General features: G+C 41.2%; 1 protein-coding gene across 1 annotated transcript in view; it reads left to right on the top strand.

Annotated features, from left to right (window-relative positions):
- The window catches only part of VIPR1 (vasoactive intestinal peptide receptor 1), a 100,539-nt gene that overhangs the window by 56,878 nt on the left and 15,946 nt on the right, over positions 1-27,715 (top strand). Inside the window, exons 4-7 of the mRNA XM_088534804.1 lie at positions 8,273-8,376; positions 11,814-11,917; positions 13,712-13,844; positions 27,215-27,368. Of these exons, the coding sequence (XP_088390930.1) occupies positions 8,273-8,376; positions 11,814-11,917; positions 13,712-13,844; positions 27,215-27,368 (495 nt within the window). The remainder of the gene's footprint in view (positions 1-8,272; positions 8,377-11,813; positions 11,918-13,711; positions 13,845-27,214; positions 27,369-27,715) is intronic.

The following is a 27,715-nucleotide window of genomic DNA, read 5'->3' as shown; positions in this document are numbered from 1 at the left end:
ACTCTATGGACCCATTCCGAAAAAGGAAATTCCTAAATAGGACATGGATATGAACTCAGGAATCAGTTATCCTGCTGCCTTTGGTCTTTGGTTAGTGAGATCTACAACTGAGACTCCTTCCACTCACTATAGACACTTAATAGTTAAGCATCCAGTCTAAATACCTTGTCTACCTCTAGCTAGTGGAGAGAGGCATTTCCAGTGTGTTAGTCATCCTATTATATGTCTTAAGATAGGATAATATGCCCTGTGAAGGCATACTATGGAACCTATAGGGATAGGGAACCTGAGTGCTTTAGATTTGTTTACCTACATTTCCATAGCAAAAGTTAGGTGAGATGAGGCCCTGTGTTTTGTTCACGCAAAAAATATCTATAAAGAGAAGATGAAAACAAAGAAAAATGCAGAATAACACTCATATCCCCCCCATAAAAGTTTATTTTTTTGAAAATTTTCTCTTTCTTAAGTCAGCATTCTTTTCCTTAATTTCTTTTCTTTTTTTTTCCTGTGTTGCTTTCGAAAATGGATATAAAATTGAACAAAACAGAGGGAGAGAGTAGAAGATACAAGGAGCAAAGACATTACCACTTTCATTGAGAACACAGAAATGAGCCAGACCCCTTGTTTATTTATTATTAATTCTCATTTAAAAAGAAACAAAGCAGATGAGGTTTGCACAGTTATGCAGATTTGTTCACTGAGAGCCCTAGACCTGCTCTGGTGCAAAGTAAGCTCTGTCCAAATGAAAAGGCAGGTATCCCAAAGGCAGATTTGCCAGCAGAGTTTCTCATTTACATGGAATTATGCCAAGTATTTGCACCACTGATATCTCAAAAAAAGGGAAAAGTGAGCCAGGGCTCTCGCTCCATGTGACTGTCAGGATGCTTGACATCCATTTTGCTCATGGACAAACAGAAGGCAGAAATCAGGACCAAATTACTTCATTTCCATAGATGAATGTTGATTTTACATCTGATTTTAAGAGTTCATCCTTTGTGTTTGCCAACTCCAAGCCGTGCAATCAACTGGCGAGACAGGTGGCTTTCCAGATATAGGGCTTACTTAAAGCTTGGTTTTACTTTAGACATTTGAGATTTTTTTTGTAACTAAACTATCAAAAGGCATTTGCCCTGCTCCTCTGAAGGATGAGCACTACAAGGGCACGAAGATTCCTTAGCTGAACCTCCCCACCATGCTCATGAGTTGCGCAGGGCATCACCAGGTTGTGTAGACCCACTAGTACTACACATTGCTGTGGTCTGCCAGGAGAGATTCAGGTGGAAAACTTGTTGGCAACTGATGGTTGTGGAGTTTTTACATCTCCAGTTACTAAACACAGTTTCTAAGGAATATCTACAAGAGTAAATGAGAAAATAGTTACAAGAGTTAGTGAGATATTTGTCCCAAAGCTTGACAGCTGTACGTTTATTATGAGAAAACAAGCAGATTTTGCAAATTCAAATTAACAAGAATTCATAATGTTATTATGGGAGGACTTATGTGTTCTATTTATTAGAAATAAAGATCTGCACACTTCACAGAATCACAGAATGGTTGAGCAATGTGAAGTTAGCAATGGGAAGAGAAGGAAAATGGGGGCTTTCAGGAAATCAAGGATGCAGTAAGCTACATGCTGGACATGTGGCGGTAATAATTGAAGACAAAAATGATCTGAAAAAGAGCAAATAAAGAAACTGAAGTCTGTCATGGAACAGGATGACGCTATGTCATATTTTGATTTTTTTTTTGATATACCATGTTGGCAGGAAGTGTACAAAAAAAAAGATTTTTATGACACTGTGACTGAGGCAGATAGGGCAAATTCTAGAAATAACTTTGTTATGACTTATCATACCAGTTTCTCCCAGATTTAGCCCCTTCTACTTCCAGTTAAGCATGATTTGTAAGTTACTCGGAAGTCTCAGGTGTTTCCCAGTATCCGCAGAGCAGAGAGAACTGGAGATGTTCCAGTGGGTTCCACAGAATCTCAAGAAAAGTAAATGGTAAAAACTGCTATTGCTTTAATAACTTCTAGTTAAAACTTCTAGGCTGTGGAATATGAGGATAGAGAAGCAGGAGAGATTGCTACGCAAACAGACCTTCCCCTGTCTTTTAGAAGATATTACCCGAAAAGGCAAAAGAAGCAAGAGGGAAATTAAGGAGAATGTCCCTTAGCTATGGCTGACCTCAGATCCCTTGGTATGAGTTCAGGCTCTCTTTAAAAGCCAATAAGAAGTTTTCTCCCAGAAGGTTCAAAGAGCTAAGACCTCAACTATGACAAACTTTCAGACATATTTCTGAGCTTGATGTGGGTATTGGCAACAGCCGGGAGACAAAAAAGAAATTGAGAAAAACCTTCTGAGAGTTAGAGATATACAACAGATTGCTTCAAACACAATTATCTCTCCATGTTTATTCCATTCATCTGCACATTTAACTCTTATTCAAATCAAAAGAGAATCTTCTGTTTATATCTCACCTCCACTGACTCCTTACTTCTTTCCCATTGCACCTGAATAAATCATTTAGTTACTCTACTAGGCCCTTTACGATTGGTATAATCTAATCCTAAAAGTCATTTCAATTCATATATATTCCACATCACTCCTGAATAAGTTTATACATCAAGAAATTGAATTTTAAGTTTTTCAGCTTTTGTATTCCTATTCCAAAAACTCTGTCCCCTTTAATAATTATATATGCAGTGTTTTCCTGTAGAAGATTTTCCCCTCCATTCCCTTCTATTCGTACAGGCAGGTTAAAGAGGTGCCCCTTGTACTTGGAGATGTAAGCAGATGTAGGTAGAATAGATGTGGTAGTCTTTCCCTTGTTTGGAAAATCATTGCACCTTGATCAAGTGATCCCAGGAAAATATCTCTTCATTTTCCTTGAGGAAGAGTGATCAAGTAAAGTATTCAGTGCAGAGCTTGAGTTAGATCCATTATATAGGGCTATGAGGACCTTGGAGACAGAGGAAGATGCCATGGATTGGAGTGTGTGTTTGTGCAGGAAAGCAAAGGGAGCAAAGGAGAGAGGAGAAGAGCTCATGGAAGGTGCAGCTGACTAAAACCATTGAGTGATAGTGGAGGGATTCAGGTCCACTGGGACAGATAGCAGATAGGGCCACCATCATGGTAATGATTCAACAGGAGAAGAGGATGAGAGAGGAAGAATAAGAGGAATGAACAGAGGTTCTACAGCTTCTATCTGCACCATCTCAAAAGGTTATTAGAGTATATAGGCACATTGGACACAACTGTGCTGTAACATTCAGCTCTGCTCAGACTTACTCAAAAGCCAGCAGGTTCATGCACTGTCCCATGGAAGTGCAGACACATGATGAAGGTGACTTTAAGAAGGATAAATAAACCTCACATAGCTCTGCGTCTGCTCAGATGTGTTTGTAACAGGCAAGATTTGTGCGTGTTACTCTATAGAACCAGTGTAATGTGCAGAAGTGTGCAAATTCAAAAATAATTCCTATTTAAACAAAAAAACAAAGTAAAAGCAGGAATATTTGGACATTCCCTTCTAGAGTTTTGCTGGTTGGGTCCCTTTTTATTATTATTGTTCGATTGGACTTTTTAGGCTGCCACACTTTTTAAGCAAAAAAATGACTCAGAACTTGATAGAAAGTTTTTGGCCTGTGCGGTTGGTTTTGGCCAGTTTTTGGGGAGAGAGGTTTCTTTCCCCCTGCTTTTGCTACACAGAGCAGCCAGTTTTGAAGCATCCTGGAAGGGAGGGCACGCCACTTCAGATAGGTGTGAGCCGCATGCCGGATTTTGTATGGTCACACAAGCTAATCAGGAGGAGAGTCTGAAACATTCAACTAATTGCTTACAACCATCAAGCCCATTTTTGTAATAAGCATGCTATCAAATCATGGAGATTAGCAAATTAGCTAAGGCTTTGTGAACTCTAAAGAAGCATTTGCTTAAAACATGAGCAGCTGCTGGGCCAGATGGCAAAGTCCTGCCCCGTAGCAGGCACGTTACCAGAAAGACGGATAAGTGCATGGAGAAAGTGCAGTCCCTCCTCACGCCTTGTCTATGTGACTGTTAGTCATTGTGGCACGTTGAGCTTCAAGGAACACAGGCATGAGTAAGAACCGTATATAAAAGCCAGCAGTTCACGTTGACTTGGATGGTCCATCCCATCACCGCTGCTGATTAACTTTGCAAAGTTAATTTAGTTTAGCGTGCTGCAGACTGGCTGAATTTGGCCGTAGGAGAGCTCTGCTTCGAGCTGATCAATTGACTCCTTTAACACTTCTGCAATGGCAAGGTCAGGACATCTGAGAAGAGGCAACTCTCATAGCAGTGGCTGCACCAAGAATTGTGATGCTTTATGAAACACTTGCAGCCTGTCGTGCTATGCTTGAGCCTTAAAACTTCCCACAAACTGGTTATTCAGGCCCGCTGCTTCACCCTTTGCCTTTCAATAGCATTTTGTTCCCTGACTGTCATAAACACTGATATAAAGAGCCAAAGGTCTAGCCTTGTATTTACACCAGATACTTCCTTCTGTTAACAGTGGCTTTCACGTCATTAGCTTAGTTTTGGAAAGCTGACTGCTAAGTTTCCCATCCTGGTTCTCCAGCAGCAGCTATGGTTCCCTTAGCTTGTATAGGGATTACCTCTGCACAGTATATTTGCCATTTGCATAGAGGACAAACTTTTCTATTTAGATTTATGCACTGCTATCTCGCTGCCTTTGTAAGTCCATCTCCCCATGACTGGAAGGAAATCAGTATGAACAAGTCATCACCTTGTTCTCTTAAAAACTTTATATTCCTTTGTTCTGACATCCACTAAGGGAAAAGTCCATGGTGAAGGAGCTGGCACATTGAGAATTCCCTGTTTGCTCACTGGTCTGCTTTGCTGAAAAATCATGGAGTTTTAATTGATTTAGCTTTGACCTGATAGGAAAAGGGCAAGTTGAAGAAACTCTGAGATCTTCCACAAGCTGAAGATAGTGTTCCCCCAGTACAGAAATACCAAAAAGCGCTGCCTTCTCTGATACTGCCAGGTTTGCAGGCTTCATTAGTGCATCTTGTTAGCGTATTCATACTTCATTAATGTATCATTCTGGAGACAATTTGTATTACACCAGCAGCATTAATGGGAAACCATTCTGGCAAATATCATGAAACACTTCCAATACTTTGCTGAAGAGCAAACCAGTGAGAGAAGAGCAGACATTATTACTAAAGCCATACATAGAAATGGGAAATTGCAACCCTGAGAGATCAAACGAACTGGTTATAGCTCCACTGAAGATCTGTAACTAAGCTGAGATTTGAGCCTATAATATAAAAATCTCAGTTTAATACTTCAGTCTGAAATTGAGGAACTGTCCATTAGGTGATGCTCAGAATAAGAATTAAGCCTATCAGGTAATTCTCCAGGAATCAACCAAATGTCAAACAGTAATTAGAAATGTTGTCCATGCTGAGGGGGGAGTGTTATGCATCACTTGAGTCAATATTGTAGTGTAGTAAAATCTGTATCTTCTAAGTTTGTGGTGTTTTACCTTTACCAGGCATCCAGTGCAGAACTACTATAAGGAAGATTTGTTGTATCAGACCCCATGTTTGAATTTATGCCTCAAAAAGTAACTTGAGCCTCAAAAAGTGGTAGAAGAACTTCTGTGGGAAGTGAGATTCTCTAAAATCAGGAAGATTTTTTTAATTTCCTGCATTTCTAGCAAAGCATGAACAATTGTATTGTGCTGGACTCCAGGGTTTGTAAGGGCTACTAAAAACACTTATGCTTTTTGTTTTGTTTTAAATCACCAAAGCGATAAAAATTAACTTTGCTTTATGTGTTCTTCTCGGAGAGCTGCTTTTTAGTCTGCTTCCCCTGAAGTGGAAGCGATGCGTTGTGACCTCCTGAGTGGAAGATCTCAGTGGAGGATTGATGGAAGATTACCTCTGTGTGCAAGCACACAGCAGTAGTCTCTGGGAACAGAAAAACACTTTGGATAGGATTGCCAGATTTGCTGTCTTGCTTGTATGTTTTAGTTTATTCGCTTATGTAGTATAGCATTTGACCTGGACACCATCTCAGTGATGCTGTATCATGTTCCTTTCCTCTACCATAGTAGCATTAAGACAGCTTTGGAAAATACTCAGAGAACCTTGGGAAGAATTACAAAAAAAAAAAACAAACAAACAGTGATGGGAAAGGGCATTTTTGTTAAAAAAAAAAAAAAGAAGAAATATGAGTATATGAGGAAATGAATGAAACTGAAACAAGCACCCATTTGTTCGCTGAGGGTGAAAAGCAAGGAATCAAAACCACCATGAAATCTAAAAGCATCCTCAAACAGAAAGGAGGAGTCTTCAGCAGGAAATAGGAGGCAGAAAAAATCAGATGATGGGATCTCTTGTAATGAGGAAGAAGCAATAGAAAATTACATAACTGATAAAAAATAAATAAATAAAGGAAAGAAAAAGCCCTCTGTGGTAATGTCCTTGATTTATTTGTACAGACAGGATCTTTTATGATCCTGATATGAACCCTGGGAAAAAAGTAATGCAAATAATCACCATGCAGAAAAAGCCTGGGGAATATAACAATCCACCAAACTGTGCTACAGTTAACTACCTTTGGGGCAGCTGTTAAAATGAACTAATGCACCAAAACTTTGAGAAAGTTTAGATCTTTTGCAAGGAATAATTACAGGGAGAAGTGTCAAAGTCCAGCAGACAAGAGAATTCAAGATCAATGGATAGACAACTGCTGATTTCAGTGCAAGACATCAGATCTATAGTTAGAAAGATGTCAAAATAACTCAATAGTCAGAAATTCCTGGAGGTGCTTGAGCATTTTCCTGACTCATAACTGCATAATTGATTTGTACCTGTTTGCAGAAGTTTTATTACTCTTATGTGCAAAGAATCCCATTGTTGGAAGGTCAGCAAAACTTTTAAGCTTCACTGATGTAAAACTTCATCTAGGAAGCTGTAAGCAAGTTTTGATTACTTACTTGCAACCTACTGTTTTATGCAATGCTCCTTTGTTTCCATCTGACAAACATCTTTCTTGGCTTTTTGTATTATCAACCTTTTAGCATAAGGTCTACTTTGGTCAGTTGATTGGCCTCTTGCCTTCTTTTATTTGATTAATATCTGCATAGTCCCTAGCAAAACCCCCCGTAATAACTTATAACCTTGTGGAGTCCCACTGATTTGCCAATTACTGTAGAAATGAGAGAGACTAAACTTGGCATCCTGTGCTCCTGATAATAATGTCTTTATCTCTGTACAGAGAAAGCCTGATTTCACAGAGGAGTGAGCACTTAACCAGGAGCAAATGAAAATGCTGTCACTGTAGCCTTTCTAAGGACACTTTGCACTTTTTAGACCAATTTTGAGCAGCAGAAGAGTTCTGATAGTCAGCTTGTCAAGTCTGAACAGAAACCAGAGCGTCTTATGAAGTGAGGGCAGGTTTGTTTAATAAACATTGGACAGCCTCCTTAGGCTCCCAGATAGACAAGTACAAAGAGAGTACCAAAAGGGCATGAGAATTTCATGGTTTTATCTTTTTTGACTGAAGGATGGAGATGTCCTTACATTAATTAAACAGCTGCTCCCAGCCCATTAGAGGCCCTGAGCACTCAACTTATGTAGAGCATAGATGTTAAAACATGGAGTACAGGTGTACATGGGGTACATCTGAGTTTTGGGGGGTTTTTTTCCTCTCCTTTCATTTTTGACATATGTGGTCCTTAAGCATAAGTGCAGTAGATTTCCTTGGGAACAAATTTGAGTGAAGTTTAGGTTTATCTTGTGGTAAGACATGGATTTGGGGGACTACATTCATTTCCCTGACCTGTCACTTTATTTATGAGCACTTCATCCATGTTTACCTTAGTTTCTCACATGCAAGGTAAAAGAAGAAAATATCTCACAACTCCTTTTATATCATAAATTCTCCAGGAATAGAGACAATCTCAAATAATATCTCCTTTTGGTGTCTACAGCTCCAGGTCCAGTTTGCATTGTGATTCCACTAGAAGAGATGTTCTGTGCGCACCAACACCATATTAAACATCCAATAATTTCTGAGGACTAAACTTTATGACCCAACTTGTCCCTTCCATTTATGTGTTTTGTGCAATGAGCATTTCATAATAATGGAAGAGTACAAAAAAATACTCTAGATGTTAAGAGAAGTGTGATCTCCCATTTAATCTACAGGAAGAAGCCGTTTGCTTGAAGGCGACCCTTGTGTGTCATATTTAATCATTCTTTTCATTGTCCTTCCAGGGAATGTGACCAGGAATTGTACAAGCCAAGGATGGACAGATGTGTACCCTGCACCGTACGCCCTAGCCTGTGGATATGATTCCAACAGCACACCAGAGGAAGAGGTAGGTAAACCTGGGTGGACAGACAGCAAGAATTGCCAGGGATAGACAATAGAATCACACGATCTTCCCTTACCCAATTTTTCTACTCCCACTGGGATCCCTAGAAGCTGAGATTGAGTGTCCTTCTGGTCAGAGTGCCTGTGTACAACATCAGGTGCTTGATTATGCATATTCAAGTTTGAAACATTTGTCCAAGACATCCCTTGAAATATTTATATATTTTGTAAAGAAAAATGCAAACTCTCAAGGATGTAAATTAGTAATTAGTGACCTATGTGTAATCAACTTTAAAATATTGTAGCATATTGGCATTTACAAGAACATTGTTACTGGGTAGCTGCATGCTGAGACATGAAAGGTTAAATCTAAAGAGGATAACAAAAGCATTTTCTAAAAGCAAGATTCATCTCACCTAACAACATCTAATCTAAGCTCGATGCCTACAGTTGTCCCACAATCAACAAGAAAAAAGCTCATGCCAGAACGCCATTGTATTTCATTATACATGTGTTTTAAATCCATGCCATGACATATGTTAATGTTTGTGAGTGCTGGGCCTATATATCTTTATAATGAGCACATATGCAGTGAAGGATCTTTGTGAATGACCACCCAATGCAAGGGCAGTCAAACAGTTAATAGAAAATCTGAGTTGAATTTAGCCTGCATTAGCAGTGAAGGAATACAGAAAATACCAATGGAAAAGTTGCACAAAGAATTTTAGGGATCTGCTGAGAGGAGAGCTCTAGTCTGCTTTTGGGGTCACTTGCCACTTCACATCTTCAAGTGCCCCATTTCTATGACCAAAATGTACGGTGCCATTTCTGCATTGTGAAGGCCATTCTTACCAGTTCACCAAGAGCTTGGGTCCATGTTCCAGCTGCAGCGAAGGGATTTGGGAATTCCTGCTAATGCCTTGGCGACCTGAAGGACTGCAGAATTGCCAGAAAGCCTCGTTACCAAGAGAACACACATAGTGCTCCTTTAATTCTCTCTTAATTATTTTCTTTTTATTTCTGCACTTTTGTCATGCTGTTTAAGTCTGCATCTTTGTGTGAAAGGTGGCCAAGGAGAGTGAACATGAAGTACTAGCTTGAAAAGAATAGCTTTTCTTATTCTTTCTCTTTATTTTTTTTTTAATTTGAATTGGCTGTCAGCTTGGGGATGAAGAAATAAGGGGAATTAAAAAAAGAAAGAGAGAGAGAACAACAGGCTGTATAAAGCATGAGGTCCAGAACACACTGATAATCATCCATGCCCAAAATGCACTTTCAACGTCTGCTGGCCTCAAGTCAGAAACAACTAAAGTATACAAAGTAAGTAAGGGATGCATGTAAGATTTTATTCCTAAATTCTAGCAGTCCTTGGGAAGCAGATGGTGTAGGCAGTGACATAAGGCACCTACGATGCTTGCAGTGATGCTGATTCCTTGTCCACCCTGACGTTGAAGAACGGTGTATTAAGAGACTGGGGCTTCTTTTACTATGAGGAGGTCAGAAGGGATGCACGGCTTCCCCACCGTGTGCCTTTGATCAGAGCCAGGTCACCCTAGATAGACTCCATCTAGAGGCAATGAGGAGAAATAGGCACCTCCACAGGTCAGTTCATCCCACATTCTTTGGAGAAGTGGGAGAATTGGAGAATTCAAATTCTCCAAAGAGAATTTGCTCTAGGGGGAGCCTGGATAAAATTTAGCCCTAGAGAGCTAAAGTAGGTGAGATGAACTCCAAGCATTTTTAGGTGTAGGTCTGCGCCAAGACCTGTTATCAGCATTGCTGGGAAAAAACATAGCGGCTACTCAGCACAAATTAAGGAAGTTGGTTTTGAATTGCTCTCAGTAGAGCATCTACCTTAACTAACTGTTCTTGCAACGTGCCTCTGAAAGTAAGCCGAGGCTTTTAGAAGTCAGAAAGGGAATGATAAATTTGTCCAATTTCATTCAGTATGTCAACAGCATGTCTAGGTTTAGAGCATGCATTTCCTTTACATCTCTAAATCCTTCTGTTTCTTCTAATATGAATATTTTAGTAATCTGAGCATTAAAAGTGAAATTCCAAACCTCTTTATGATCTTGGGTAAATTTCTCTTCTTTGATATCTGTAAAACAGGAGATGATCACCCTTAGCAAGCACAAATGAAGAGTGAGAATTGCAGAAAATGGTTTATGGAATAAATCTAAGATCCTGCTTAGCATACCTTTTGAGATAAGAAGCAAGTGGCCCATACATCTACTGCCACATGGCAGTTTCCATCTGCCCACCCACTACTTATATCTCTGATGGTATATCTTTAGTTCCTTCTCTACATTACACCTTCTTCTCTGCTCTGACAAATATATGTAGGACGACCACAGGCTCTTTCCTTCTGTCTGGCCAGATATCTCCTTGCCCATGAAGCAATGCAGACAGGACCACTGTAACCTTTGTGCATCTGCAATTTCCATCTTGCATTTCATGTTGCTCCAAACTGCCCTGTTCAAACACCTCTCACCTCTGCCTCGACGGTTCTGTAAAGTTCCTGCGACTCAAAAAGGCCTTTGAAAATAGTGTATAAAAATGTTAGTTCTCACAGTAATAAAACAGTGACTTTCTAGACAGGGCTGAGTCTAGATTTTGTCAAATCTGCTTGTTCTGGGGTGGGTTTTTTTGCCTTTTTTTATTATTTATTTATTGAAAATGATGGCAAGGGCTAGATTTTAACATTTTCCAAATGGAGTTGTCTTCTCATGAAAATACACATTCTTCATGGATAAAATAAATGCCCAAGAAACAAATGATTTTTTTAAGCTGTTAATCAAAATCATGAATTTACAGTGTTGCTGCAGAGTCCTATGAGAGCTGGACTTTAGGTTCCCTATTTCCCCATTTTCTTTAGACCAGGTTTCTGTGTCAGTTAAAGCCCTACAATGCTCCATGCTCAGAGACTCCCTTCATGTGCTGTCTTACACATCTAAGGGAGAAGTCATGAACTAACTTCCAAATTAACACATATTTGTGAATGAACATATGTGTGCTTTCAGTGAGAACATTTTAGGATTGATTCTTTTTCCTTGCCAAAGAAAAATCTCTGACTTTCACAAAAGCAAAAGCATTTTTTACACCAATTCTTTCTTCAACCTTCATTAATAAAATTAGTTCAGTGGAGTCAGTGCTGGCATGTCAATGCACTGCTTAACTGAATATGTCACTCTTGTTTCACAAGATTATAACCATGTATCTGTCTAAGTGACTGTCAAGTAAGTCTGCTTCCTCTAGAAACCTTTCCTCTGTGGAATTGTGACTTGGTTGTGGTGTGATTCAAGCTCTACTGCAACCAGGCGCTTTTGTCTTTTTCCTGGATTCACCAAAAAAAAAGTAAAAAAATAGTGATGCTGTATTCAGTGTTTGTTTAGGAAAGTGTGTTGACATCTTCTGTTTTGTTTCTCTTGTTCACGTTAGCAAACGACATCATTCTACGGAACAGTGAAGACTGGCTACACCATTGGATATACCTTATCACTCATTGCTCTTACAGCTGCTATGATCATTTTATGTCTCTTCAGGTAAGACCATGAATAAAAACGACAAAGGCAAGAGGATGTATCAGAAAAAAAACAGTGGCTGTTTTAAACACAGATAAATGACTGTTTTGGTTATAGGAAATGAATGTCATACGCGGGTGCATATAGAACAGAAAATATCTGACTGCCTGTGTAATCTTATTTGATAGGTCTCTATATCTGGGGTTGTCACCACATGTTATGGTTCACAGAAACCTAGTTAGTCTAGTGGACATGGATTCTAGGGATGATGCATTTTGCCTGAAGCAGGTATTGAAAATGTGACAGATGAATTACCCCCCAGAACTACCTCCAAAAGTGCACATGAGAAGTATTTTCTACGATAGTCCACATAAATGTAGGGCAAGACATAAACAGCTAGTGCCGTCTGAGACATGCTAGGGCCACGTTGATACCTTCACAGGGCTGGCAGATATGAAACAGGACCTTCAGGAGGCACAAGCCTTCATGGATTGGCAGACGGATGTTCTGTAGCACATCAAGTGACGTTGGATGTCTGGATTCTGCCAACTAAATTCATCCTTAATCTCTATCACTTATAATAGATTCAGGCATTTGAATTAGAGTGTCGCCAACAAAGACACCCACAAATGGGATAATCTCTTAGCATAATGTTGTTTAGATATAGAGAGAAGAACATAAAGTAAAACTTCAATGAGATGAAAGAATCTGCTAGCTCTGTATTCCATCCCCTACCACCACTGTGTAGTGTTTTTCTCTAAGTATTTTTCTTGCTATGTCATTGCAAATACATTACAGCCTGGTCCAGAAATGGTTCCTCCACAAAAATGTAGGAAGTAGCATGTTCTAGAGTTACTCCTCTCATGTTTATACCAAGGCTTCATGAGCCTTTACAATCCTTGAGCGGAGATATTTGCTTCCTTTACCGCACCTCGCAGCTTACACACTCTCTGCTCCTCTCATAAGCAAAGGGGTGAATCAGACACACAATCAAATTATCTCAGCAAGAGTCAAGGTGCCAGCTAAACTGATGAAGTTGTCTGGGTTCACACTCTTCCTCTGTGGCAAGCAGTGTGATTTGACTTGGCTCCACCTGCATGAGCAGAGGACTCAGCTTGGTCACATTATGTTGCCAACATCAGATATTAAAAGCACAAATTCTACCGATGCACAGTGACTCAGTAAGAGGTGGCACTCTGTTTTGGTTCTGATGACTGTACAAAGTACCCATTTCCAGAGTATTAGGCTTTTTGCTCTGAACTGATGTGAAGTTTCACTTGAAAAGCAGACTTTTTTGATCAAAATATATCTTCAGAATATATTAGCAGGTAAGGAAATAATAAGACTAGTGCTAGTCTTAATTTCATTAATCCCTAATAATTTAAAAATAAAAATATTGGTCATATTGCTCCAGAACATGTGTAGTATGTGTTAATTTTGGCAAGGCTTACTAAGAAATTATTTCCTTTCCTCCAGAAATATTTCACTTCTGAAAGGATTGTTACAGTGCAAATGTTCTATAGAATACAGCTCTTTATCTGGAGCAAAGTCTACTCAGTCAAAAGTCTCTCTTTTCAATGGAAAGCAGTTTCCTATCATTCTATATTCTGACACACAGAATGCCATATTTTTGGTAGCTTTAAAAAGGCTTAAGTGGATCTTTAGTGAGTCATATCAGAATATAGTCATTCTGAAAGTTCCTGATGCTTAATTGAAAGTCTGTATCTTGGCAGAATAAATGTGTAAGTAGATAAATAATGCTTTTGAATAGCGTTGTTATTCAGAAATGTTGTTTCTTCCCTTGCTTCTCAACAGAAAACTACACTGTACTCGAAACTATATTCACATGCATCTCTTCATGTCCTTCATAATGAGAGCTATTGCAGTCTTCATAAAAGATGTCATCCTTTTTGAGAGTGGAGAGTCTGAACACTGTTTTGAGAGCTCGGTAAGTAGCCTTTCACATTGAACTTTCCACCTTGTCCTGTTTGTCCCTCTTAATTGATGCACCAAAACAATCATCTTGTAAGTGCATATGAGACAACATGTGGGGAAGACCTCAGGTTTTAGTCATTTGAGAAGAAGCAAAAGCCCAATTGCTACTGTTTAGTTTGGGTGGAAAAGGCATAAAAAATAGAATAATGCTCAAAAGTTTGTAGGAATCTTCTCCTTTCTGAGATACCCCGCTAGCCCTGTGTCTATTTTCTAGCCCCATCCTGATGTCTTTGATATCCTCAACAAAAGAAACTCAGAGCAGTGTGCTCAGGAAAGTTCATCAAACTCTGCATGTCAAGAAGAGAGTCAGCTCCAGGTGCAGACAAGTAACTTTAGACTTTTAACAAGGCAAGAACTATACATAAGCTAAGTGTAAACTGCAATAACCAGTAATAGAGATCTAATTAATACTCTCTGTGGGGTCTGGATAGGAGCCACCTGCACTCAGTGAGCTTAATAGCTCTTTCCACCAACTGCATTGACCGCATCTCTGCAGGAGTTTAGACTACTGGCTCACATATAGAAGTCTATATATAAAAAGCAAAATTTAAGTTTTCATCTGGACCTGAATCCTGTGATAACTGTGTAACAGGTATCTCCACTGGGCTTTTAAAAGAAGGAGAAAAGGAATTGGAATATTTTTCAGTTTACAGAAACAACTCACTCATGCTCAGCATAATCAGTTGAAGCAAACATGAAGGCCGGAGGAGAGCTGTTGATCTAAAGGCTGTATTGACACAAGAAGACACTGGTCATGAATAAATTTAGGCAGGAAATTAAAATCAGGAAAACAGTGAGATGTGACCAGAAGTCAGGAAAAAAAAATCCATAAAGAATTCATAACATTAGAGGAGTTACTCGCTAGTAAAAGCGATGGGGGGGGATGCAGCAGGGGACTGAACACAGCAGAGCAGCACAGTAGAGAAGCCAAGAACCCAGTGATCCATGGAGCATGTTCTAACCTCTCACCCCGTGGGAGTTTCTACCAGGTCATGGCTGATAGCAGAAGACTGTGTGAAAAGTGTTTGCCGCCACTGTCCGTGCTGAAATACTTCTGTGTATAAACACAGGACTTTGTCCTGCAGAACTCCACAGTGCCTGGAAGCCGTTGTGCTTTCGGCCAGACCCATGGCTACCACCATTGTGTTTGCTTCTCCCCATTAGAGGATTTTCATTTTCAATGCCAATTCATGGTGAATGGCTGGACGCTACACAAGGGTTATAAAAACACAAGGAACAGATCTGTCTTTGCTGTACTGGATTGAGCTTACCTGTTGCAAAACATGTATCCATCTTCACCCAACGTTTTGGACAACTTCGGTCATAGCAAAAAAGAGCCTATCTGAAATGCAATGAAAATGCCTCTCATAATGAAGTGCTTGCAGAAACACTTTGTATTTAGGTTGAGTTTGGTTAAGTTGGCTTAAGTTAGGTTAAATGATTGGGTTGTTTGTGTTTTGGATTTGCAGGATAAAGTTTTAGCTTGGAAAACCTGGGTACTGCTAGTTCATATGCTTGGGGATGTGTATACAATTTTCTGAAGCTTGCTTGTTTCCATTGTAATTGGCAAGAATATGCATATTGCCTTGATCTAATTCAGCCTGAGGAGAGATTTGAACAGTCCAATTTACTGAATTTTCTCACCATGTACTGTTTTAGAATACGGTTGAACCAAGGAAGTAATGATGTTTTAGTAGAAAAGAAAATACTTCACTTAGTTCTTTTGAGAAAAATAGGGACAAAGGTACCCTCCTAGAATAGAACTGTGGCTATAAAATCCAAATGAATGGAGGCCTCTCCCTGAATTCCTGATGAAAGGACCTAATTACTATGTTTAGCATTCCTGTTGCAGTAAGAGAACCTAATATGATGCTTTATACACCAGTCACAGAAAAACGTTTAATACATCCACAGAGACGTATGTCAATACTCCAGTCAAGTCGGAACTCCAATTCCCATAAATACATATGTAACTGAAAAAGACAAACTTGTCTGTAGGCTTTGCTGCAGTAGCATTTTTTGCTTCATTTTCCCTAATTTCAATGTTAAATCTGAGGCAAGACTTTACATCTTTAATTTCAAATAGTTTAGGATTACCATTGGGCTCTTCAATATGAAGGCCCTGGAAATAAATCTTGTTGGGCATTTCCATGGGTCACATTGCCTGAGCAGTGTTCAAATGTCAGTGCAATAAGCACTTCTGAGACTGGAGGACAATGCAGCCAGAATATATATGTTGAATATTACAGAGCCATCATGTGAGCCTAGTATGTACTTTGTGTTGGATGATGTTTAGGTAGTGATTTGTAGTCATTGTAGACTCCTTAAATTCTTTGGTCCTTCTTCCTTGATCAGTCTATGCTAGAGGCACAGAAAAATCATTGAGGTTTGATGAATAATTCAGCCTGCATCTCTCGTGTTGGACTCTGAGTTAGTAAAGAAGCCTGTTTTTTATAACTAAATGTAGCATGATCAAATGACCACAGATTAAAGGGCATATGCGAGGTGTCAAAGGCTCTTTGTCCTGTGTGACTCCTGCTCCTTACCCTTTCCCAACTGCCCGGCTCAACTAGGCTTATCTTTAGGCACACCGGTGATCCCGTGGCACACGCAGCAGAATGTGGACTTACCTGCAGAGACAACAGGCCCTCCAGCAATCCATCGTGGGAGATTTCCATGTAAAAATGAATTCAAGGTTCAGAAGACCAGAAGGAACAAGAATTTCTGGCCTTGTGGTTAGAGATTTCATTGAGGAGGGAGAGGCAAAGGTCCTAATACATGGATTTTTCCTGCAGTTTCTCAGTGCTCTTTAACTTTTGTATAAAATAGGGAAACTGTCCCTGGAACTCTTAGCACAGAATACTGTATAATTTTAGAATACAACAAGAAGAACAACAAGAAGTCTCAGAAAGGGACTAACTAATCATTAATATCCTGCACCACAAAAAAAGCCAGTAGCCTGTTGATGTGGTATAAAGATGAAGGCAACAACGCGGGCTCTGGCTCATCCAACAATGTTTTAAAGGAGAGAAGGTCCCCTTCTATTCAGCTGTCTGCAATGAGAAAGTGCTGCATGAGGCATCTGAGAAGACAGCAAGTAGGAAATATAAAAGTTGTCCTTTTCCTCCAGGGTTATTGAGTAGGCATTTACTTCCACCTACAGAGAGGAGGGCAAGCTCTTGTCAGCAACACATACCAGCATCTGCTGAACTTTGGCTGACTGGCTCAGGGCAAGAGCCTGGCACAGCTCGGTCTGAAGACAATGGGAATTTTTCCTTTGACTTTAATTGGAGTTGAGTGAGGCCCTAACATGTGTAAATATATCAACAGACACCTCTTCAGTAGCTCAGTCTGATACTGCAGAGTTGTACCCCATCCACTGAGTTCCTCAGGACCAGCCAGGCCTGAAGGAGGTGTGGAAGGGCACTGCAGTCCCTGCTCAACTACAGTTGGAGTCAGCACTAGAAAATAAAAAGTAAAAGGGATTGGGAAAAAGGGTTGTGGTGTTAGGAGGTAGAGCTCTGCAAAGTGACTTTTGGGTGAAGATGGGAGCATGGTTTTAAGGTCCAAGTTTGGGAATGGAATTTTCAGTTATGGAGAGTGAAGGAAATCATAAGCATCAGAGAAATGCAGCTGAATACTGTCATTGTGAGTAGGGAGGTGATGAGTGTCAGCAGGGCATAAATCTGGGCTCTGGTTCATGGAGCTGGTAGCCTGCCAGGCTGGGAAGGTGAAGAGGGTCCATGCCATAGGAGCAGGGTTCTGCTTTAGAGCAGTAGAAGTAGAAGAGTCTGGCTTTCAGATATACGTTAGCCAGTTTGGGCATCCCTAAAAGTGGAAAAGAAATGATTTCACTGTCTAGTTTCACTAGAGAATGAATGGGCACTAGCGGAGGAGGAACTTGTGGGAGCCATAGCTGAGTTCCTTCCCAGTCAATTGGTCACAGGAGCTGGTAGTCATTCCTCAGAGGATAATGCTCCATAGGGAAGGGATGAAATGATCCATTCCCTCAAGGAAGAACTATTATTACATTCAGAGTTATGTCCATCCTTTTCTTGCACTAGTCATATCATCCAGCCCTTGAGATCAGCTAGACCAACTAGTGCATTCACTTTCAGGAGAACATCTCCCTGACCAAGTTCTAACATGGTATCACATGGTTAGACTTGGATAAAATATCTCCATACCATCTCCTTTGCTCATGGGAATGACCCAGGAGTGAAAGAAGTTGTGATAGAACGTCAGACTGTAAGACCTTTGGAGCAGGTGTTTCCTGTGAATAAATGACCCTATCATGCCTGACAGAGCAGTGCCCTAGCCATGGACTGGCACCTTAAAGTAACGTAGCATTGTCAATAATGAGATCAGATGTGACAAGTGCAATGACCTGCATTGCCCTGATCACCTCCTCCTTATGTGTTCAGCTTCCCTTATTACTGGGGTTGCATTCAGAAATCCCATTATGATTTTCCAACCAATGAGCACAAAACAGGGAGAGTTACCCAATTTACCAAGGTAATTCTATTTTTATGACTCAGCTCTGAGCCATCTGACTCAGAGGCTAGACCAGCTAGAGCTAATCACCATCTTAAAAAATACTCACAAGAGCATAAAAAAATCAAACTACTATTCCTAACAGACAAAAATGGAAAGGCTCGGGCACTCAGAGGCAGTTAGTTATGTAACCCCTATTAAATTCAGTGGAAGGGAAATTCTTAAATAGCCTTGAGGATTAAAGTCACAGGGCTTAAACTTGCTTCTTATGTGAGGTAAAGCAGACATAAGAGCTTCCTACTGAATTCAACAGATAGCGTTATCATTGAGGAAGCCTGTGTGGGAAGGCATAAAGTGCAGTGATGTGGACCATATTTTTGGTTTGTGTAAGCTGGTATAGCTCCGTTTATTTTAGTAGAATTCAGCAGGTTTGTGTCAGCTGAGGAGGTGACCCTGCCATGTTTTCCTGTGTTTGAAGCTCACAAAGAGGAGACTGTCTTGGGTAACTTCCATATTAAGAGAGAGATGGAGTTTTAAAAGCCATGCTGTTTCCACTTGTTTTTTAGCTGTCATGAAAGAGGTGAAAGCTTCAAGGAAATTCAAGATTCTGTCATGGAACATTAGGATCCAAATGGGTTAAGTTATTTGCTAGAGAGACATTGCTTTGCTCACGTTGATTATTGGCACCGATTCCTTATACAAGTAAGTGTATCAGGACTATACGCAGAAGTAATGGCAGAAGAAGAAAAAAACATGGAATTGGAGCCCAACAGCTTCTTCCTGATGTCTCCATCCTTCCATGTTAGAATGGGAGCAGGCAAGATTTAGCTTGCTTATCCCATGTGTGCCTGCTTGCATATGGTTATACAACACATCTCATTTGTTTAGAAATAATCTCTGCTTTATAAAAGTGATAACAGATCTACAAACTTAGCCAATAAATCGAAGTTGTAATGGCTTAATAAAATGCCTTATGACAGCTGGTGTGGAGCAAGTCCAGTATGTTCTTTTAGACAATGAAGGTGCGTGAAAGGAGATCTGGAGGAAAGACAGTTAAGATGAATGGAATTAATTTGCTAATGGCAATGCTTAAGAGCATCTTTGCATTATGTTTCTGGTGCTCCCTGGATGCACGGTGTCATGTTAAGAGGAAAATGTGCCCTTCATTCCTCATATCTCTATCAGAGATAGATGGTCATGAGCGTTCTCTGAATGCTGGCATTGTCACATCAGTGACAATGCTCACATCAGTCACACTGATCTATCTGCCATGCATTTTATAGGGTGGACTTGTACCTCATCCTCTATGGACAGTAGGACTGGAGTGGCCACCATCAAACTTTAAGACTACTAATCCCATCAAGATCTTTACAAGTTTTTTTTTTCTTTGTGTCAATTATTGACAAATGAAAATTTACTTTAGCCAAAGTGTTTGCAAGCTGAGCATGGAATTCCTTGATCAGAAGCCATTTCACTTCAATTAAGGTTAAGAATATCTCTACTCAGTGAACACCCACAGATATTATTATGTTCTCAGCACCCAATATTTCTCTGCATATCCCAGGAAAACTTACTGAGCCACCCACTAGTGTGGCAATTTAGCAATTAAAATTACTTTCTTGTCAGACTCCACCATAGGGAAAACAGGAGGGAGTCAAAGGCATCCAAGTGATTTAGGCAGTTAAGTCCCATTTGAGTGTCCCTGGGATCTCTTGCCTGATAGAACACAAACCTTAGGGGTCTTTTTCTTGTTAACCTGTTTGAATCAAGGCTAAAACTGCAGTTAAAGAGCAAGGATAAATAAAGTGATGGCGTTTTGCCAGCCAGTCTTGTTTGTTTGTGTTTTAATTTGTTTTTCTGTTGTTACACAAAAGACAGAATATGCCAAGGGCAAGTTAACACTTTTTATTTCCCTTTCATTTTTTTGTGTCTTGGCAAATTGGCTTGACCTAAGGGCTCATTTTCCAAGGAGCAGAATCGCCCTGTAAGAAGCTGCTTTATTTCCGTCAATAATTCCCATTGACGTCATGCAGAATTTCTGCAAATTAGGCCTCCAGAGCAAAATCCTCTGGAAGTCAGCAAAGGCTTTGCCATTGGCCTCCATGGGGTCAAGCTGTCACCCCTTGTAGCCAGATTGTCTGCAGAAGAGTCGACACAGCAGCAGAAGGCTGAGATAACAAATCTCTTGAACGTCACATTTTCGGTTCTGTGTCAACTTCTGGAAATGCCTTCTCTTCTGTAGCTCCTTCTACAGAAGCTTAGATGTGACATGTTTTTCCACTCCTCTGTCAAAGCCAACTAAACAGTGAAAAGATAATATGTAGTAGCCAGTAGCCTTAAGCATAGAATGAGACGAGAAATAGCTTGATGCTATAAAGATGCAAAAGTTTATTTTTGCCACCTCCTCCAGACGGATCCAAGCCAGGATCAGCAATCACAGCTGAAAATCCACCTCTCATCTCTTTCTGAGGATGATTTGTAAAAGAAGATTGCTCTAGCCTTGAACTGGGACAAAAATCCCAAGTGAAAAATAAGGGAAGATATGTTTTCTTCCTGTTTTCAGCAAAGAACATGTCCTAAGGTAAAGCACTTACTTAGAAAATTGTCCCCACCATTCCTTTCTTAACAGAGGGAATAATATATATCTAGGCCAGTACAAGATATCTACTTCTTCCATCAGCATTAATCCTCTCAGAAAAAAACAACCTTAGCAAATAAAAGTAAAACAAATGGCAGAGAGAAATGTCCCATGAAAAATAAAAATGTAATTGTAAACTATGTATTTTCTGGTATTTCCATGCAGCATTCACGGAAAATAGTGGATAATGATCAGCTGTAGACAGTGTGTACTGTATGTAGATCATACAATGATTGCCATTTTGTTAGTCGAGTGATTTCCAGTGTCAAGTTAGTGAGATGGAGGATTTGAAGATATCTTCAAAACTTACAAGCAAAGCAATTATTTCATTATTACCTGCTTGCTATTGATTATGTGAGATCTTGGCTGAGATGACCACCTCAACATAAAAAAAAATATATATTTTCTATCCCAATTTGGATTAGATTTAGTCTTGTGTTAGGGACTTGTGCAAATATAAGATTAACTCCTGAATTTAGTTACCTGATTTATGCTATGAGGGTCTGAATAGGCAGCATGGAGATCTAGGGCTAGGCCAGTTTGTGCCTGAAAACCCTAACTTCAGCATCTCCCCTGCAGAAAAAGCTTTTAAATAACATCTAGGAAGCCTCCTTGACCAGAATGAGAAGAGCAGCTCTTGCTGTGAGCTACACAGCAACTAGCATTTTGGATAGGTTGTGTCTTCTGGGCAATACAAAAGCAAAGATCTGGATAACTCTATTGCTCAGAAAATGAGGTTTCATCTGTCTTCTCTTGAAGGGGCCTGGAGAAATCTCTGTTAGTCACTTGCTCCTGCTTCAGCAGTCATAGGTCATGTAAAAAGAACTGAGTTGCCTAAAGAAGATTTGGAGGCCTCAAGGTTTCTTGAGTGATTGAAGCTAGTCCGAGACCACATTTTCATTGAGGTCACCAGAGACAAGGGCATAGGCATTACTGAGACTTTATAAATGATGCCAGGAGCTGCAGCATAACCCAAGGCTAAAGGCAGACACTCCCAGAGCTTTTTTTTTCTTTTTTTTTTTTTCCTGTCCACAAGATCATTTCCCTTGCTTGAGATGATCAGAGGCAGACCTTTTACATCACAGTGTATCTCCAGGACCCTTTATATTTTTGTGAGCTAAATCCTTCAGCCTTCCTTAAAAACAACGTGTTCTCAGGCCAACTATTGACCAGCTAAGCTGCTTACAGTAGGCTGGAGAAATTCAGTGGCTGGTCAAGACTGCCCATGCTCAGCAGCTATTAAGAAGGAGGGAAACCTTGACCAAAGTCATTACTGCTGCTGGGTATGATATGTTTATTTAATGCAGCAGCAGATTCATCTCTGGGTTAATCGCTGCCTCTAGCATCATGACTGCATTTTCCTGCGTGGATCAGCTGGTCAGTGCACCAGCTTAATGGGAAAGGCATTTTTCTCGAGGCTAACGTTATTTGAAAGTTAGTAGCCTCTGGTCTTTGCTCGGTCTTGCTTTTCCCCCTGCAATGTCCCTTCTCCTTGTCTCTGTCTCAGAAACTCTGCTTCTCTCTTGAATGCCCTTTTGCTGCGGTCTGACGAAGTGGACTGAGGTTTTGCTCAGCAGACGTAGCACACTGGGTGGCTCTTTTGTCCTTCCCCATCAACACAGAAAGCTCTGAATTTGGCCACCGTTGACACCCTAAATTTTTGGTCCAACTTCCCAACTACTGGCACAGGTCTTCACATCACACCACCTGTCTACCTAACTGTACTTCAACCCTAATCTTTCTCTTCCTTTTAGAAAGGCCAGCCTACATTCCTAAGTATCAACAGCACATTAAATATGTGCTGTAAAACAATTGCAAAAAGCCCTCTTTCAAAGCAGATGCAATCTCTTTGCCTTCTCTATTCCCTGGTTAGCCTTCAAGGCGTTGCTCTTGTCAGTGCCTAAATCAGTGTGAGCTCAGGAGCTGCTTTGCCTCAGAGGGCAATAAATGCCACTTGTGTGGTGGGTTTTTAGGTTGTCCTCAGTTAAATGGTGTAAACAGTTAGACTAAATGTACACGCTTACAACACAGATGGCTGGCCACACCAAATCTATGGAGAGTTGCTCCATACAGTAGGCTTAAGGCATGATTCATCTTCTCCTCAAGTAAACTTTTAAAATAAGTGACATGAAATTCTGTTATTGAGTGCGATGAATTCAAGAGAAAGCACAAAAGTGCTTGTTTGGGTAAAGGGAGTTTCCATCCCTCATTAGCTGGAGGCAGAACCAGTGTCTCAGCAGCTGAGGACTGGCATCACATATAGAAGGGAGGGGAATTGCCTTGCAAATAGCCTGTGTCTAATGCAGTCACTAAGGGCAGAGCAGAGAGTGGCCGCCTGGCTAGATGTGACAACATCAAAGCCGAGGAAGACCTCCTCACTGCCATATCTTGCGTGGACATTAGCAAGCAGAGAGTGAAATAGGCTCTTGTACAGTGGAAGGGGAGATAATAGAAAAAGTGGTGTTGTAATGCTACTTTTCCTGCTAAAAATGGCTTTTCTAAACATAGCCTATATGAGTCTTTCAACACTGACACATTGTGGGGTCTACTCTTTATGAAAAAAAAAAATCTTCTGGCAAAATGTTAAAGCTCATTTCTACCTTTAGTGCCTGTCATCTAAAGGGTAAAGCATCTTACATAAATAGAGATTTTATTTCCCAGCATTATAACAGCCATTCTGAGGCTGGATCAAATCAATTAGGAAGGCAGAAACCCCATTAGGTAGAAATCCATCATAAGGAAGAGGGGATCTCTCACCAGGTGGGGCTGCTTTCCAAATATGTCCCTGAGTTGCCTATCAAAGAGGGTTCAAGGAGAGAACACCACCACAGTCAACAGTGAAACTGCTTCCCTCTTTAAAAATATAGCCTAGTTTAAACTTAAGTAGCTCAGGTAATGGTGGCAAGAAGGCTCAGCATCATAAAGTACCATAAGGCAGGAACAATCTCATGAATTGCAGGAGATCTGCAGTAGCATATCTCCAGCTTGGGCTCCCCCAGGCTCTCTGTGAGGTTGGTGGAGAAAGATGTATTCTACAATACATCTGCTCCACTTTAGGTGTCTACGTGCAGATAAGAGAGATCACACCCTGTACTCTGGTGACTATTTTAACAGTATCTCTGCTGGCTAGAACAGGGGGTTGCTCCCAAATAGTTCATCCAAATCTGTTCCAGTGCAGCAGAGAAATTCCCATGTTGCAGAAGATCCTCAGGCTGCAATTCATTACTACCACGTCCTCAAAGCAGTACATAAAAATATCTTTTCTCTGCACAAAGCAAAAAGTGGCTGAGGTGGAAATAACTGCTCACATAGCCAAATATTTACCAGCACAGAGTCAATAACTGTTCTTGCTACCCTCCACCTCAGGTGGTCCTGTTACCACCACTTTGAAAAAGGGGCTGTAGAAACCAGTTGTTGACCATCTGTGTGATTCATCTCTGGGCAGTTACAAGCCACAGCAGTAACAGAGAAGAAGATAGTCTATCAAAAATGCAGCAGTTGACACTACTTGTGGAAAAAAAATAAAGTGTGGAAACTCCAGGCTTGGGGTTCCTGCTGCCACAGGACTGTGTTCAACAGTTTCCTCTCTGTGACATTAGTAGCTCTACAAATTCCATTTTATTCTCTTTTATGCAGAACTCGCACACACTTTTTGTCAGCAGCCTTTCCTTGTCCCATAACTTATTCCAGTTCCTCATGATGGGCCCCAACCTCCTACTCCTGTAGTTTCAAAACAACCATCCAGGAAACATTCCCCAAAGTTCAATCTCCCCCAGAGTAAATCCATGTTTAAGGAGTATGTGACAGATGCATCAAGATTAGTCCCTTTAATCTACTCCTTCATCCATGAGCTGCTAAATTAGGGCCAAACCTTTCTGGGCGCACTCGCACCGGTGCATCTCCGCACTCACACCGGTACATCCCCACCGGCTGCAGATACCCAAAGTGGGCTTTGGGCAAAAGAGATGATGTGTGCCCACCTGGCACAGCCCATATGCAAACAAAATGCATAGGGAAGCTGTAGGGACGAAGGTGCCACATTGCAGGCCCTTGTCACCTCAGCTCTGTGTCACTTTCCCTCCCTCGCTCTGCTCTGCCTCCACCTCCTGCCATCCCACCCCGCAGCAAGTTTCTGCCTATCCACCTGGCTCGCAGGAGGGAGCTGATGTGCACATAAATTGATTAGCAGAAGCACATGAGGATCCTCAGCGTGACGTACTGGCGGGTGCTAGCGGAGGGTTGAATTAATTTTGGGTGATTGTTGGGGACGAGTCTCTCCCTCCAACATGCGACACCGAGAAAATGCGTTCTGTGCTTCCCGCAGTTACATAGCAACTGTTTTCAGTGGGGGAGAAATGTGAGCTTATCGCTGAATCCAGTCGATAATGCTCTAAATTCAGTGCAGTGAACACACATATCACTGGGAAGGCAGCCCTGCACACAGGAGCTCGTTACATTTGCTGTAAGCCCGATGGGTGCCCTTGTCCTGGTAAGAGCAGGGAGTTACCCAGGTGGGCTCGATGGAGCCAACGGGGCTGTTGCCAACTCATCATCTCAAAGATGCCCAGCAGCACTGATGCAACCAATATCTTCCTGGAAAACAGTTTCTAGAGGAGAGAAAGCTATTGCTAGAGGAGACAGGCTCTCAGGTGTATGAGTCCAGCTGTGGCTGCACATCTGGTGCTGGTGCAGAGGCCAGTGCTAGTGAATCTCTTTGGGCAGCTGATTTCCACCTTGGAGTTTGATAGTGGCCCCTGAGAGTGAGGCAAATTTCCCATTGATTTTTTTTTTCTCTTTTCTAAGCTGACCATTCTCATTAACTGCAAAATGTCCTGTTTCTGTGCTGCAGTGAAATCCTCACACAGCAGGTTATTGTGTTTAATTATTCATTTTCTGAGGAAAAAACAATCCTCCTTCCCCTTTCAAATCTATTCCCTTCCAATGCAATCAGATCTCTCCATGCTCATTAGTGTTCATACTGCTTCTCCTCTTAACCCTTTTCTTTATTTAAAAATATATATATATCATCAGCCCTTTTTTTTTAACTGAGCATTCACAACTCCTTGTTGACTCAGCCTTCTTCAATCCCTGTCTCCAAAACCCTTTAGTTTTTACCATATCTACCAGGCTATAAGGTGATCAGAAACTAGACTTTGCTTTCAAGAGCCAATTTATATAGGCTTAGGGGGGTATTTTTTATCCCTTGGGAAGTCTGCATGCTTAGGAGTCTTCATTTTTTCAGGTTCAGGGGTCCAGGTAATATTTGCAGTCAGTGCCACGGGAAGTCGAAGGGACTTGGAAATTTGGCTCTGGACCAGTGCAATGGGAGAAGTCTTATCCGCTCATACTGGTGAAATATGCACCTTATACACACTCTGCTGCGGTGCAGGAGGCGCGTTGAATTTGCACGTAGAACAGTTTGTGAACAGATTGAATTTGTGCACAGGGTGTTGGATACAGCCTGCAATTTCCTTTTCCCTCTGGAGGTTGGTATCTGTAGAGGATCTGAAGACACATCTATATCAGAAAGTGCATCATGGTTCCCTATATGGGCAAGGATGTCCAGGTTGCTCAGGAGGTCATTCATCATGATTATGACTTCAGTTGTGAAACCAGCTTAAGAACTCCTTCTCCATTGATTTTTCTCTCCTCTCTAGTGCCCAAGGACTTCTGATCTCCAGGACCACCTCACTGAATTGATTGTTATTCAAAGTAGCAATTTTTTGTAGGGTTCTTGGCTTCAAAGCTCGGCCTCACACATCATTTCATTGACTCAGCAGAGAGGCCAGTAACTGCACATCATGGCAGGGCCTCCTGGCATCAGCTCTGAAGCTGAGGCAGTTTTCCATGGATGTGCATCCAAAATCTACAGCAAGCAGCACTGTCTTGGCCAGAATTCGTAGCTCAGTGTAGCAGCTTGTCACCACTCAGCAGGGTTTCCTTTCTTGAGTGCATTGCTCGGCCAACACAGTCAAACAGCATCCCAACTCGAGCTCAACAGGGGTGAGCACAAGTCAAGCAAGCCTGATCCTGCCTTCCCCTGGAAAGCTAGACAGGCCTCTTGGCTTTCTATGGGAGAGCTCACTCCATAAAACCATACAAGTCCTTCAAAGAACAACCCCAAAGTTACATGGAGAGCAAGGTGTGCTGTAATTTGGTGTGTTCACCACTGTTCGTTTCTTCTCTTGCAGGTCGGCTGCAAAGCCATGATGGTTTTCTTTCAGTACTGCGTCATGGCCAACTTCTTCTGGCTGCTTGTGGAAGGCTTGTATCTTCACACCCTGTTGGTCATCTCCTTCTTTTCAGAGAGGAAGTACTTCTGGTGGTACATTTTGATCGGCTGGGGTATGCATCTTCTCCAACTTGAATTCCAGGAGGTGATCCTGGCAGGCATTTTTAACAGCAGTTTAAGGGATATGGTGGTGAGGATGGGAATTTATTGACAATCACCAGGAGACTGTTCAGCCTTCAAACTCTGTCCGGCTCTGAACCACAGCTGCTGGATTAGGTCCTGCAAAGCTGCACTCGTGTTCTGCCACCCATCTGGAATCATGCGTGGTCCTTAAATTTTGAGTGTGGATCCCAGAGCAAAGCCAACCTCCTGGATTGAGCCCTTCCAACAAACCCTATAATCCCTTGCCCTCTCCCTGCATTCAGTCTAGCTATCCACGGAGATCTCATTGCCTATGTGC

Source organism: Tinamus guttatus, unplaced genomic scaffold (assembly GCF_059628265.1).
Source record: "Tinamus guttatus ecotype Peru unplaced genomic scaffold, ASM5962826v1 Tinamus_guttatus_pri_ptg000599l, whole genome shotgun sequence".
NCBI classification, from domain to species: Eukaryota; Metazoa; Chordata; class Aves; order Tinamiformes; family Tinamidae; genus Tinamus; species Tinamus guttatus.
This window is presented reverse-complemented; position numbering and strand designations above follow the sequence as displayed.